Source organism: Mesoplodon mirus (genome assembly GCF_964341445.2).
Source record: "Mesoplodon mirus genome assembly, chromosome: 5".
Lineage (NCBI taxonomy): Eukaryota > Metazoa > Chordata > Mammalia > Artiodactyla > Ziphiidae > Mesoplodon > Mesoplodon mirus.
This window is the reverse complement of record NC_138980.1, coordinates 143,877,699-143,893,147: the sequence shown is the minus strand read 5'-3', so window position 1 is coordinate 143,893,147 and position 15,449 is coordinate 143,877,699. Positions and strand designations below refer to the sequence as shown.

At 37.7% G+C, this 15,449-nt stretch overlaps 1 protein-coding gene across 1 annotated transcript in view; it reads left to right on the top strand.

Annotated features, from left to right (window-relative positions):
• ITGA2 (integrin subunit alpha 2) overlaps positions 1-15,449 on the top strand; it is a 109,117-nt gene that overhangs the window by 64,094 nt on the left and 29,574 nt on the right. Inside the window, exons 8-14 of the mRNA XM_082621640.1 lie at positions 4,063-4,213; positions 4,509-4,674; positions 6,555-6,631; positions 8,915-9,053; positions 10,177-10,322; positions 11,930-12,073; positions 14,383-14,586. Of these exons, the coding sequence (XP_082477766.1) occupies positions 4,063-4,213; positions 4,509-4,674; positions 6,555-6,631; positions 8,915-9,053; positions 10,177-10,322; positions 11,930-12,073; positions 14,383-14,586 (1,027 nt within the window). The remainder of the gene's footprint in view (positions 1-4,062; positions 4,214-4,508; positions 4,675-6,554; positions 6,632-8,914; positions 9,054-10,176; positions 10,323-11,929; positions 12,074-14,382; positions 14,587-15,449) is intronic.

Below are 15,449 nucleotides of genomic sequence, written 5' to 3'. Positions count from 1 at the left end.
TATAACATTCTCCTAATTCTTTGCTTAGTGTCTCTTATTTTCTCAGCACCGCTGACCTTCATCTTCACTCTGCTTTAATCAGATACCTTTACAAAAAATGCTAAATATTTTCCTAGTGTTAAAAAAGAAATGAGAACTGTAGGTTCACCTTCCCTTAAACCTACTTCCTGCCCTTTTTCATCGAGTTGTGAGTTCCTTCCTTCCACTGCCATAACTCCTTGAAAGAAGTGTCTATGCTCCCTTCTCCACATCCTTGAAACATCTGGCTCTGCCATCAGGTAAACATGGTCCTGCCTCAAGCCTCATCCTCTTTAGCTTCCCTGAACATTTGACAATAATGAGCACGCACTGCTATTTCTACTCCAGTTGCCATGACACCACACACTTCTCAAAAACCTGCGAACTTTTTGTCAACAAGTTTGCATCTTCACTGGCTCCTTTTCCTAATTTTTCTTCACCAAACAGAGCCCGCTCTTTTATAGCCCTGTTCTCTTAGGCATTGTATCCATTGTATACACATGAGCCATCAGCCCTGCCTGGGTTACCCCATTGCTTTGTCATTAGCCCTGACCTCTCTCCTACAATTCACACAGGCATCCAGCTGATGCTGAAAATCCTTATTTGGAGTGTTGGCTCACTAGTCAAATTCAGTACATTCTAAACTGGCCTTACTCTTTTCCCTACCCCTCCTCATGACTCTGCCATTTTGATTCATGTGTCCACCTTTTCCCCTAGTCATTCAGACTAAAAACTTGATGGTTTACTTTATTCTTTCTCCTCCTCCTTAGGTCACGTATCTGGTCAGTCACCACATCCTGTCCTTTCATTTTCTGAATTTCCTATTTTATCTGTCCCTTCTTTTTTCAGTATATTCTGTGTTCTAGTTGCTGCTTCTATCAACTGCCCACTCTCCCTATATATCTCAAAAGTAGATTCCCTACAAGAGAAGATATGATTGGTTTGGTTAATCTTTTTTGTCCCTATTAAGATGTCCTTTGGAGCCAAGCCATCTCAGAGGCCGCTGGCCAATTGCCATTATGCGGAGTACCCTTCCTGTTCCAGTAAAGTAGACTTAGGGGTAGACTAAGATGACATAGAAAAATGGCCTTGTAGGAGTTAGAAACAGCAGAGGGCCTGTATTTTTCACAGGGAATGTGGGTGTGGCATTTTTTCCTGGAAAGAGCCCTGGGGTCTGGCAAGCTTCCTTCTCAAGGAGAAGGGCCACTTTCTGTTAAAATGGGACTCATATGGCTTTCATGATCTTTTCAAAACTTTGTTTTTCTCCCCAGCATCCCTGTCTCACCACAATTTCCTGAGCTAACAGGACTCTTTCCATTGTTAGGAGAGTCACCTAACTTCTCAGACCTTCTAGAATTTAATTACTTCTATTTTCTTTCTCTTTTTCTTCTTCTTCCTCCTCCTCCTCCTTCTTCATCAGTTTCTTTACAAAAACAAATAGAATTCCGATACTCTTTTAGTAAATATTGCCATTTTCCATTGATCTTATCTGAGTGCCTACACTTAAAATTTACTGTTCCAAGCCCTGCAGGGAATCAAAACTAAATGAGGCATAGTTTCTACCCTCAGCAAACTTATAATCCTACATGAACTCTCCTGTATGTCATAAAGAGTATAATTCACTCAAAAATTATTTGATGTGAGTACGAGAATTCAAATTTGGCTGAGAAATATGAAATATTTTTCCATATTTCTATATTCTATATAGAATACAAAAAAAGCTTTAGGTAATAAAATGATAGTCTCAGTTTTACACATGTTGAATTTAAAGAGCTCCTTACACTTTCAGGTGAAAATATTCAATGCATTGAATACACAAACTTGAAGACAGGAGGGATGAATGGAAGCAAATATAGACTTTAAATTGTCATCATGTAGGTGGTGGTGGTGAACCTATATGATGACACCAGAAAGAATGTGCAACAAGAGAATCCAACAGACAGAAAAAAGAGTTGTTGGACAACTTGTTAAACATCTAGAAACAAAATAAAGCTGAATCCCTGCCTCACTCCTTGAATCAAAATAAATTTCAGCTGGACCACCAATTTAAATCTAAGAAAATGAAACCATTAAAAGACTATGAGAAAACTTGGGTGATTAAAGAGAAAAGTCTTAGAGATAAGTCCTTTTAAAATACCATGTCAAATATAAAAGACATACATGCAAAAGTTAATGGATTTGATTATATCAAAATATAAAATTTCTGTACAGAATTAATATCACTAAACTTCAAAAAGTGATTGATGAACTGACAATTATTTACAATATATATTACAAAGGATAATTTTCTTTATTAACATAAGTCTTGTCAGGAAAGTGATGAAAAACAAAGAAAAATGGGCAAAGATAAAGAAAAATCAGGAGTTCATGAAGGAAGAAATATAAATGGCTAATAAACATATTAAAAATACTCATCATCCTTCATAGTGAAAAAGTACATATTAAAATAACAATTATATATTATTTCTCACTTATAAGAGTATCGCAGATTAAAAAGTTAATAATTCTCATTGTTATGGAAAGGAGGTGGAGAAAATTGCATTCTTGTACACTGATGGCAGTATAAATTGGTGGAATTTTTTTAAAATAAATTTATTTATTTATTTATTTTTTACTTTTGGCTGTGTTGGGACTTCATTGCTGCGCGCAGGCTTTCTCTAGTTGCAGCGAGCAGGGGCTACCCTTTGTTGCGGTGCGCGGGCTTCTGATTGTTGTGGCTTCTCTTGTTGCGGAGCACAGGCTCTAGGCACACGGGCTTCAGTAGTTGCAGCATGCAGGCTCAGTAGTTGTGGCTTGTGGGCTCTAGAGCACAGGCTCAGTAGTTATAGCACATGGGCTTTGTTGTTCCATGGCATGTAGGATCTTCCCGGACCAGGGCTCGAGCCCACGTCCCCTGCATTGGCAGGTGGATTCTTAACAACTGCGCCACCAGGGAAGCCCTAAATTGGTGGAATTTTTGAAGAGCAATTTAGTATTTTATTTATCAAAATTTGAAATGTGTAAATACATTGTCTAAATAATTGCTAAGACTTTATCCTACTGACACATTCGAAAAGGTATGCCAAGGTAGATACACAAGGACATTCATTATAGCATTATTTGTAAAACTCAAAATGGCCTAAATGCATAATAATGGGAATTGGTTAAATAAACTATGGTTCCTCAAAATAATGAAATATTATGTAGCCATTAAAAAAGGAGAAGTCTAAACCAGTGGTTACCAGTGGTGGGGGAGGGGCAACATAATGGTGGAGGACTGGGAGGCACAAACTACTGGGTGTAAGATGGGCTCAAGGATGTACACCGTGGGGAATAGAGCCAATATTTTGTAATAACTGTAAATGGAAATTAACCTTTAAAAATTGTATAGAAATAAAATCAGAAAATCAAACACAAAGAGGAGAGTTCTATGTGTGCTGATATGGAAAGGTCTCCATCAAAATGAAAAACAACTGCAGAGAATATGTTCCCATTTTTATAGAAGTTTAAGGAGTAACTTTTGCGTATATTTCTCTAGATGAAACATTTTCTAGAAGGAAACATAAACTGATAATAGTGATTACCTTTGGAATAGTGGCTTGGTGTGAAATTTTTGTTTTACACCTTTCCAAATGCTTTGGATTTCTTTTACCACGTATATTTATTACTTTTTAAAAAACAATTTACTGTTGAAAAAAATAAATGCAGATCCAATGAGTAATATTCATGACAGGAATGAATATCTTTACCCTGTTGATTAGTTTTAATGAGTTTAATCTTATTAGCAGAAGATAATTCTAAGGATTCCTGATGTAAATACACACACACCCACACACCATGGAAACCATGGAAGTTATTTTTAATGCCAAGCAAGATTTTTATTTTTATATGTTTCTCTACAAGCTATGAATAGAATGTAGTTCAGAAGTCACCAGCACTGACAGTGAAATTCTAAGTCACAAGAGGTTATGCTCAAAGAAGTCAGTTTCATATTTATATTTCTAACCAGAGATCCACGTGTTTAGTTTATTTTTTGATAGTGAGTTTTTATTTTATCTGCCACAGAGATTCTGCTTATTCAGCAGCTGCTGGTGGACGACCAGGTGCTACCAAAGTCATGGTGGTTGTAACTGATGGTGAATCCCATGATGGTTCAATGTTGAAAGCCGTAATTGATCAATGTAACAATGACAATATACTGAGGTTTGGCATAGCGGTAAGTGGCTTTTCTTTTTACTTGTCTTTCAGTTGATGGGTAAATATTCCTTTATAACATCACTTCTGAAGACTGCACTTTCTTATTGGCTGTTCATAGCTTAATATAAAAGAATATTTTTACTCTCCCTCTGCTTCTTGCTGATTTGCAGTCCTATCAATGAAGAGGATATGGAAGTGTTAGTTGATTTACTTCTCCAGAGGGCCTATTGTGTTCAGAAATAGCCTAGAAAATACTAATAGGAAAGTTGAAGTACAACACTAATGCCCTTCTCCCCTCTTCCTCTATTTTCAAGGTTCTTGGGTACTTAAACAGAAATGCCCTTGATACTAAAAATTTAATAAAAGAAATTAAAGCAATTGCCAGTATTCCAACAGAAAGATACTTTTTCAATGTTTCTGATGAAGCAGCTCTACTAGAAAAGGCTGGGACATTAGGAGAACAAATTTTCAGCATTGAAGGTAAAAGAACTCCTTCTTTCCAGAATTTTCTTTCAAATTTTTTTCAAGAAAACAAACTTATGTTTACCAGGTTGTAAGGGAGGGAAGGGATAAATTGGGAGATTGGGATTGACATATATACACTACTATACAGTGTATAAAATAGATAACTAATAAGGACCTACTGTATAGCACAGGGGACTCTACTCAATACTCCGTAATGGCCTATATGGGAAAAGGATCTAAAAAAGAGTGGATATATGTATATGTATAACTGACTCACTTTGCTTTATACCTGAAACTAATGCAATATTTTATATCAACTATACTGTAATAAAATTAAAAATAAAATAACATGTTCTTCAAAAACCTTAAAAAAAAGAATTCTTTATTACCATACTTGTTCTATTAATGTTAACTTATATACCTTATATAAAGAGAACTCCTAAATAACATCAGTAAGAAAAACAGACAAAGAATGATGAATAAGTAGTTTATAAAAGATAAAATACAAATGGCCAATAAACATAAGAAAATATTCCCATTTTTAGTAATTATTTTAAAATATAAATGAAATCAACGTTACTTTGTGTCTAAAAGATAACAAAGATTAGTAATGTTTAATCTTGGAGAGATTATGGGGAAGCAAAAAAGCTCATACACTATAAGATTATAAACTGTATAACCTTTTGGGGTGGCAACATAGTAATATCTATTATAATCATAAATAGTTTTACCTTTCCATATTGTAAACAGTTTTTGTAATCATAAAAAGTTTTACCTTTTTACGCTGTTACATAATGTCTGAAATTCTTGAATTTGTTTACAACAAACATGTATACTTTTAAAATTAGAAAAATACAGTGAAGATTTTTAATAGTTCAGATTTTGAGGAAACATTTTACTTACCAGATCTACAATAATTTACTTCTATGGGCTTGGAAGGTCTAGTCTCTATAGAAATATCATGTGTTCAAGAGCTCACTATAAGGAGGACTACAACACAATTCCCACTTGGTAAAAAGTCCCACATGACCCAAATCCTGGTTCCTGATGGTTAACCCAAATAACTCTCATATTTTATTGAGCACCTACTATGATCAAGTACTGCTTCAGAAGCTGGATCCAATGGGATTGTGTAAATTAAGTATTAATCCCTATAGTCAGATCTTTATCTCCTGATTATCCACTGGAAGGGTCTATCTAAAAACTTTTATTCTTCTCTACATTAATGTGGCAGTCCAGAAATTTAGCTTCCTTTTTGCGAAGATTAGTGAAATGTAACCGCTTTGGCCACATGTATGGAAAATGAGTTCTAATTGAGTCTTATGGTGCTAGTGTCAGAGGCAAGCACATATGTATAACTTGGACCAACTTCCCAGTTGGTAAAATTCCTTCTCAGTCTTGAATCCTAGTTCCTGAAGCCTAATCCAAATATCTCTCAGCACAGTCTTCACTACAGAGAAATTGCCTGGCTCCTCCAACTGTATCTGAGATATATGTGCATTTATTACTACAAATATTTAAAAGCTAAAAATTCAGTTAGGTTCTTAGCAAGTAATGATAATTTTTTTAAAAAAGATAATCATGTCAGTTTTCATCTTACCTCATCCCCTATGCTGAGTGTTCTCTGATATCAGAAATTTCATAAGTATGCCAGTAAATACATTAATGTATGATCAAGATTAATGCCAATTTCAAACACTATCTCAGAAGCATTGTAGATTTCTACATCTGTTAGAACACTTCCTTAGAGATTCCTCCCTCTCAGAATCTGCCAGCTCTATATTTTTGAGTGGACATCAGAACACTTTGTGTGTGTGTGTGTGCGTGTGCACATGTGTTTGAAAATTTTATTTAAGACTGATAACAGTGATATGATTTTTGAAACTGTTTCCTAGGTACTGTTCAAGGAGGAGACAACTTCCAAATGGAAATGTCACAAGTGGGATTCAGCGCAGATTACTCTCCTCAAAATGTGTGTATATCAGATAACATTTGCCTTAATACTTCTGTGTGCAGTAACCCCATACTAAAGTGGGAAAAACAGCCATCTAGTGATCAACAGTTCTCATTTCTAGTCACAGTCATTTAGTTTCTTTGCTCTGCTGGCTTATCATCTGAAAAACAGAGGTTAATAATGCCTTCCCTTCCCTATTTCACAGGGATTTTTTAATGGGAAAAAATGATAATATACAAGAAAGCTTTTGAGTGCTCCAGGGAACAGGCACTATATTAATTCAAGGTATTATCACTGCAGGAATTTACTTTATATGAATTAACTACCGGAAAAATTTGTTAAAAACACACACTCTTGTCATCACTGTCGTTGAATTCTGAGTTGCCGGTGTATCTTTTTTCTAAGAGCAGAGACATAAAACAATAGTTGAAAAAGTAAGGAGTTAGGAAAAGAGTGAGATGGGACATCTTCTTAGCTCAGGGAAGTCTATTCTTTCTTAGAAACATCCATCTCGCAGGCCTCTGATTCTAATTCTACTCAGGATATGAGTGAAGTAGTAATAATAGTGAAAGAGGCAAAGAGACAGGTGACACTAGGAAATGCTCAGGGAACAGTATGAACTCAGAGGATTTGATTGGTAGAATAAAGGACCAGGATCACTTTATTTGTCTCTATAATAGAAGGTGCTAACCTTTTCTGGATCACCAGTAGTTAGAGATTAAAGTTACGGGTCTTTCCCTCAGAAAAAATCTAAGTGAACCCACACAAAGAGAATTTTTCACACAATTTCCTGAGGTTTTGTACACTCCCTGAAGCCCCTTCCTGCACCCAGATTCAGAGTCCTGGATTTATGACAATCATTCACATAATTTCATGGTCTCTTATCCTCAAAATGGGACACATTATTTCCCTGTTTGCTATTTTTTTTAATGGCTTTGTAGTTTTCATTCCAAAATCATATCTTGATAAACCATAATGGAAAAGAAAATGAAAAAGACTGTATGTATAACCAAATCACTTTGCTGTACAGTAGAAATTAATTCAACATTGTAAATACTTCGATAAAATAAGTTTAAAAAAATTAACAAAAAAAACCCCAAATCGTATCTTTGATGTTTTCTAAGATCTAAGATCAAAAACTTAAAAATAAGAAGTCCCATTCCTGACCAACCCTACCTTTTGCGATGACTTGTACCTTCGAATATTCAGATTGGGTTTTGAGTCAATCCCAAGTGGCCTGTCCTCTTTGGCCCTTCCCCACTGGTGCTGACCAATGGCAGTCTTTCTTCTCATATCAAGTGTCACCGCTTCAGCTTCCTTTTGTAGCTGTGCCATATTCAAATAGATGGGATAGGATAGAGAGGATTAGAGGAACATTTGAGAAGGAGCAAAGAAGAAAGAGAAAGAAGTTGAAGATAGACCAGGTCAGAAGAGGGCCAGCACGACAGGTCTGGGGTAGCAGCGCCCACCTCTCCTCCTCTGGCAGCAGCACTTCCTGTTTCTGGAGGATGCCTCATATCCTGAGCTCTTCTTAGGAATATGTGAGGCTGGAGGCTTACTTCTGACTCCTTTCTAAAGGCTCACAACTGTTTGGCGTTTGCAAACATGTGCCTTTGCATGGAAATTTGAAGATGGCTATGTGCCCCTCCTGTGCTGTGGTACAGATTTATCTTTAAAATGTGTTGTACTAAACAAAGCCCAAGGTAACATAGCCCGTGGGAAGGCTTTTTTTCCGGCACAAAATATATCAAAACAATTCAGAGATATAACAACACAGAGTCTGTTAAAAAAAACAAAATTCAGCTGAGTGAATTTGAAGATCTAAGCAGCTTTATTTAATGATTCATGAATCAGGCAGCATCCCATCTAACAAACAGAAAGGAGCTCCAAGGAGCTGTAGAAAATGGAAGCCTTTTACAGGCAGAAGGGGAAACAGTTTTATTGGTTCAGGCAAGGTCACCTTCCTGTAGGGAACAGAAGGGCTCTATCAGGTGGATTACCTCACTAGTGCTGACCAGGAAATTCCAAACTGACCAGTTAAGATCACATTCCTGGGAGGGGGGCGTTTGAAACTGCAATTAGTTTCGGTATTAAGTCTGGGTTTGGTGACATGGACTTGGCACAAGTGTTTCCATTTTGGGGCTGTTGTCTCTTTTCCTTTTAGCAATTCGTATACATTTTACTTCATCATGCTTAGTTTTTTTTCTTTAAATTTAGACCATTTGTTTCAGTGTTTGGCACACACTACACTCTTATGCTTTACAGGTGATGTTAATGCTTTTCATTTCTCAATTATTTTAGGATATTCTGATGCTGGGTGCAGTAGGAGCTTATGACTGGAGTGGGACTGTTGTCCAGCAGACACCTCATGGACATTTGATCTTTCCTAAACAAGCCTTTGACCAAATTCTGCAAGACAGAAATCACAGTTCATATTTAGGTAAGGCCTAGCAGCATTCGGCTCAGCAAATTTAAATCCCATCCTTTATACTAGCGTCTTGTTGAATCTCAGGGTCAGTTCAGCAAAGTGCTTGAGCTATCCTCTAATTGTTATATTTGTTGCACATATTTCTGTTGCCTCTTTGCCAGTCAGGCCTTAGCCTGTAACTACTTAATGAAACGCTGTGTATTTGACTCATTAATCTCTTCTGGCTGTTCCAGCAGTTGTAATTCCTGGGACATGATTGTGTTTCTCCAAAATAGAAATAGTTCCTAAGAGTCAATACGGTAAGTGGTAGCCTTATATCAATTTGGAGTTCCTAGTCTTTTTATTAGTGTAATAAGCAGCCACCAATTTCGAGCACCTACTATGGGACAGCTCCTGAGTTGGCTGTTCTATCTATGTAACATTTAATCCTTCCAACTACCCTTTTTTGTTTTTTGGTTTTTTTTTTTTTTTGCGGTACGCGGGCCTCTCACTGTTGTGGCCTCTCCCGTTGCGGAGCACAAGCTCCGGACACGCAGGCTCAGTGACCATGGCTCACGGGCCCAGCCGCTCCACGGCATGTGGGATCTTCCCAGACCGGGGCTCAAACCCACGTCCCCCGCATCGGCAGGCGGACTCTCAACCACTGCGCCACCAGGGAAGCCCCAACTACCCTTTGAAGGAAATATTATTATCCTCATTTTACCTTTGAGAGCCAAAGAGGTTAATTACTTGCCTAAAGATAAAAAACTTCCTAAGTGGCAAGGCTACAATTTGAACCTGGGACTGTCTGACTCCAAAGCTTATGTTCTTTCCACTGTGCAGATTTCCACCTTTTAAATTCATTTAGTTTTTCATTCCAGAAATATTGGTTGAGTGTCAGATTCATGAGTGGCTGATGGGGACAACCCAGAATCTAGGGCCAGCTTTATAGGGAGATGCCCCGCCTCCACTAGGCAGTGCTGGTGGCCAAGGGGCAGAAGCAGTTTATCTTAGAAAAAGGAGGATGTGCACTCAGGATCACTAGCAACTGTGCGTCCCACTAACGAAGAGGACCTCTGATCATCTCTGTTAAATTCACAAGCGTATCTGGCCGAGCTATTCAGTAGTACCTACTCTGTGACCCTTTCTCTCCTAGGTTACTCTGTGGCTTCAATTTCTACTGGAAAAAGTGTCCACTTTGTTGCTGGAGCTCCTCGGGCAAATTATACCGGCCAGATAGTGCTGTACAGTGTTAATGAGCGTGGCAATGTCACAGTTATTCAGTCTCACAGAGGTGACCAGGTAAATTCCATTGTTTAAGAAGATGAAATTAATTTCAGGGACAACAGGACAGGTGGGGAGTTAGTAGAAATGGAAACTAACATTTATTGAGTGCCTATCCTGTAGCTGGCTCTGTAATCTGTGTTTACTTGAATGTTCCTTAAATCTTCACAACAGTACTGAGATCTACCATCCCCTTTTGACAGGTTACTGAGGGTTTAACTACCTTTCTAAGGCCACATAGCTTTCATGGGGTGAAGCTGTCATTAAAGCCCAATGATGACAGGCACCTAACCAGTGCTTTGTAGGCAAGCCCCTACAAGGGGCCAAGGACCTGGAGGAGAAATAAGGAGAAGAAGGGAGCAGGATAGCATCATAAAGACTGAGCTACGACATCTGGGCTTGTCGAGGTGTCCTGTGGCTTTGACGTTTCTAAAAGTAAAACAACTCCCTTCTCTGCCACTTTCTTCTGATGTGTGACGGTTTGGTAGTCAGAACCTGTGACGCCGCCCAGTCATGGCCCACGAGAGCAAAGGCCAGCTGATAGATTCCTATTTCCTTGCGAAGTAGTTTTGACTCATGGACTTAGCACATATTGGAAACGAGCATCGCTGAACTCTAACAGCCAACAGAAAATTTTCTTCCTTAAATCAGAGAAACCGACTATCCACAGATTTCCCTTCTCTGGGATTAAATCTGATCCACTGTCTCTATGGACTTTCCAGGAATAAGAAGATCTGAGTCTTTGACTTCCTTGACCACAAACCAGCTATGATCACATACTTTTCCCTCCTCTTTAATATTTTAAAGAAGGGTGCTTTTATTTTGAGAAAAGTGATGCAAGTGTTATGGGAGGAATCATTTCTGATTCATTTCTGAATCCTCAAGAGGCATTCACGTAGGCATAGGTTGAACCTTGGTTGGATGGAAGGATGATCATTCAGAGTTCCAGCCTCTCATTTCCTTTTATCAGCAACTAGTTCTCCAGCCCAATCTATCTGGGAACTAGTCTACTGTCCCAGATCATGCCATGGACACTTACATCACTTGTGGTTTCCCACTCCACTCCACCTAGCAACTTCCTTGCCATCTTCTAAGATGCGATTCAAATAATACTTAATTTTTCTAAGCCTTTCTGACTCCTGTGCACTCTGCTTACACAGCATTTGCTACTTGCCTCTATTATCATATATTTTACCTCGGAAGCACAATTATTTGCTCTGCCTCCCTCTCCCCTCCTGCCTTTGTGTACAACATCTCACAAAGTTTCTAAGTGTTTCTTAAATGTGGTCTTTTACCCACCAGCATCAGAAGCACCTGGAGTGCTTACTTAAAATACTGTTTTCTTGATCACCCCTTGGACATGGTATCAGAATCTCTGGAAATGGGTCTCAGGAATCTGTATTTTACAGATACTTTTTTGGTGATTTTTGTGCACCCTAAGGTCTAAGAACCAAATGTTAGATTGTGATACAACCGGAGAGAAGGGGCTATGTTATCCATCTTTAGGTACCTAGCACCTTATAGGCAACGAATGCTCAATTTTTGCTTGTTGAATGAGTAAACAGAAGTTCAGCATAATACTAGGAGTATAGGAATCCTAAGGTTGATATGCTTTATTACTCCAGATTGGCTCCTATTTTGGTAGTGTACTGTGTGCAGTTGATGTGGACAAAGACACCATTACAGATGTGCTCTTGGTAGGTGCGCCAATGTACATGAATGACCTAAAGAAGGAGGAAGGAAGAGTCTACCTTTTTACTATCACAAAGGTAAAAAATAAATAATTATTAAACTGACTTTGTTTGATTTGCTTTAGTATTGGTAGATAAAAGTTAATCTGCATTTTTGAAGAATTAAGAAAATTTATCATTGAATGATAATTTTCATATAGAGTATGGTTTATTTATAAATTTATTTATTTTTGGCTGCGTTGGTTGCTGCTCACAGGCTTTCTCTAGTTGCGGCGAGCAGGGGCTACTCTTCGTTGCGGTGCACGGGCTTCTCATTGCGGTGGCTTCTCTTGTTGCGGAGCATGGGCTCTAGGAATGTGGGCTTCAGTAGTTGCAGCATGTGGGCTCAGTAGTCGTGGCTCACAGGCTGTAGAGCGCAGGCTCAGTAGTTGTGGCGCACGGGCTGGTTGCTCCGAGGCATGTGGGATCTTCCCGGGCCAGGGATCGAACCTGTGCCCCTGCATTGGCAGGCGGATTCTTAATCACTGAGCCACCAGGGAAGTCCTAGAGTATGGTTTATATTTCATCATTTTGAGGATGTCACCATTAAGTTATAGTTTTAAAAATCACATTGATAAGCATAACTTAGAGCTTAATGTATAGTGCCCTGCCGTTTTCCACGAGGTCTTTGAATACATATTCTCTTTACAAATAAAGTCATTATAAATGCACATTGTTTTTTGAAATACATACACACACACACACACACACATGCACAAACATCTGTGTATTTCCCAAGTATCTCATTCAATTATTCTTCTTTGCTATAAAGGTATAACAATAACAGGGCAAAGCTACCTTGTTAGTATTTTACAGTGGTAAGTACAAATTTTACCAGGCACTTTAGAAACCTCCATATATTCCTGGATGCTTTCTACAGTAGTTTGTCAGGAAATTCCATTGCTTAGTGTAACATTTAGGTATATATCCAAGTCTTGGAAATTCTAGTTCTTGCACATAAAACTAAGCATACTCTAACATGGAAAAGCCCAGTTTTTCCAACTTGCAGACTGAACTCTCTAAATCCATGCACATAAGTATAGAGAACTTATAGAGAGAAAGAAAGAAAGAAAGAAAACCAAAACTAAAGGCACAGGTTGACATAGAAAATTAGATGACGAGATACAGAAAGGATGGAAAAAGAGAAGCTAATATTAATATAGTAAATAGTATATTTATCTGTTGTGATATTTTGTCCTACCTTATTTATTTAAGTTAATGTAAGAGTTAGCCCTATATCAGAAGCAGTTAAGACAATTTTAAAGCATATAAAGAATGTGCAGTTGAGTATTTAATAAGGGAAGAGCATATCTATTAGTTCGGAAATTTAACAAATCCCCAGTTTCTTAAATGTTTCTTGCTAGGCAGTCTGAATTATCATTAATTGTTGAAGGTGAGAAGATCTTCCAGTATTTTACCAGACACAGCAACAAATTGATTTCCATAAGATTATTATAGAGGAGAAGGAATCAACACTGACCCAGTTTCATGGGTGAGAAGCATTGCTTTCTTATGAAGTCATGAAATATTTCCATTCTTGATTTCAAAATCTGAAGAAAAAAGAAACACACGACTGTGTCTTTCACAAGAAAATGTCTTTTCTTTGGCAGAATTATTCAGTGTTTCTTATAATAGGATATTAACAATCTCATTTTTCACTTTCTATGCCATTATAATTATGCCACTGTTGTTCAGTAGTTTTTAAATAAAGGACTAAATTAAGATATTGTGTTTTATTTTGTCTCTACCTTAATTTTATTGAAGAGATTAGATTTTTACCAGAAAATTTTTAAATCCAAAAATTTGGAAACAGATGAGTGAGGATTCTAATATTAAGGGGGAAGAAAGACAAAGAAATGGACACTTTTATGTAGGTTGTGCAGCCACAGTAAAGAGATTGCTTCCTTTCACCTTGGTTTATGAGCAGATTGATTGCCTATGACCTTACTTGCTAAAAAAATTTTTTGTATGTCTCATCATAAATAGAGAATTTTGAATTCTAGGTTTAAAATCTTATCCATTTTTAACAGTTTGCAAATTGGTTTGGGCATCATTTGCTGTGAATTTTAATTATAAAAATTGTAAGTTTTTCTCTTTTTTTAATTGAAGTATAGTTGATTTACAATGTCATGTTAGTTTCAGTTCAGCACAGTGATTCAGTTATACATATATAAACAGATATAGATATATTCTTTTTCAGTTGCTTTTCCCTTTTAGGTTATTACAAAATATTGAGTATAATTCCCTGTGCCATACAGTAGGTCCTTGTTGGTTATCTATTTTATATATAGTAGTGTGTATATGTTAACATAAGGTTTCCTTTAATTGTCCCCTTTCCCCTTTGCAAGGGCATTTTGAACTGGCACCAATTTCTGGAAGGCCCTGAGGGTGTTGAAAATGCTCGGTTTGGTTCAGCAATTGCAGCTGTTTCAGACATCAATATGGATGGCTTTAATGATGTAATCGTTGGTTCACCTTTGGAAAATCAGAACTCTGGAGCTGTGTACATCTACAATGGTCATGAGGGCACCATTCGCCTGAAGTATTCCCAGGTAATCCAGTTTCGTGGTGATTATTTACATGTGAGTATCATTCCTTTAGAGCTAGAGAGTATCATGCGGACCATCCAATCCACCCCTCTTGTTTTATAACTTCATTCACTCATTCATCAGATGCTTGGTGAACCTCTACTGTGTGTCAAGCGCTGATAAGTCTCTGCGAATGCTGTAAAGTCCCGTCAGACAAAATTGTGCTCTTTGTGGATCTTCCATTCTTGTGGAGGAGACAGGGGAAAAATGAGATAAATAAGATAAAATAATCCAGATAATAATAAATGATAAGGAATTTTAAAAAACTAAAATAGGGAATGAATTTTCAGGACTGGGAGATATCAGGTATTCGAGTGGGTGACCAAGAAAGCCTCACTGAGAAGGCAGCTTTTGAATAAAGACCTGAAGGAAATGAACTAAGAGAAGAATCAGGACCCAGACTTGCATCAACTCCTTCCCAGTCCACTGATCTTTCACTGCTTTGTTATTTTATGTGAGAGATTCATGCTATTTCTTTGATGAAAATGTGGCTGCAAGAATGATAATCTGATCAGATAAGATGTGACTGAAAAATCAATGGAATTCTGTGGAGAATAAAACAACCTGGGAAACAGCCATATAAAGAACATACCAAATACCATATGCTAGCACATATATATGGAATCTAAAAAAAATGGTTCTGAAGAGCCTAGGGGCAGGACAGGAATAAGGACACAGAAGTAGAGAATGGACTTGACACGGGGAGGGGGAAGGGTAAGCTGGGACAAAGTGAGAGAGTGGCATGGACATATATACACTACCAAATGTAAAATAGCTAGCTAGTGGGAAGCAGCCGCATAGCACAGGGAGATCAGCTCGGTGCTTTG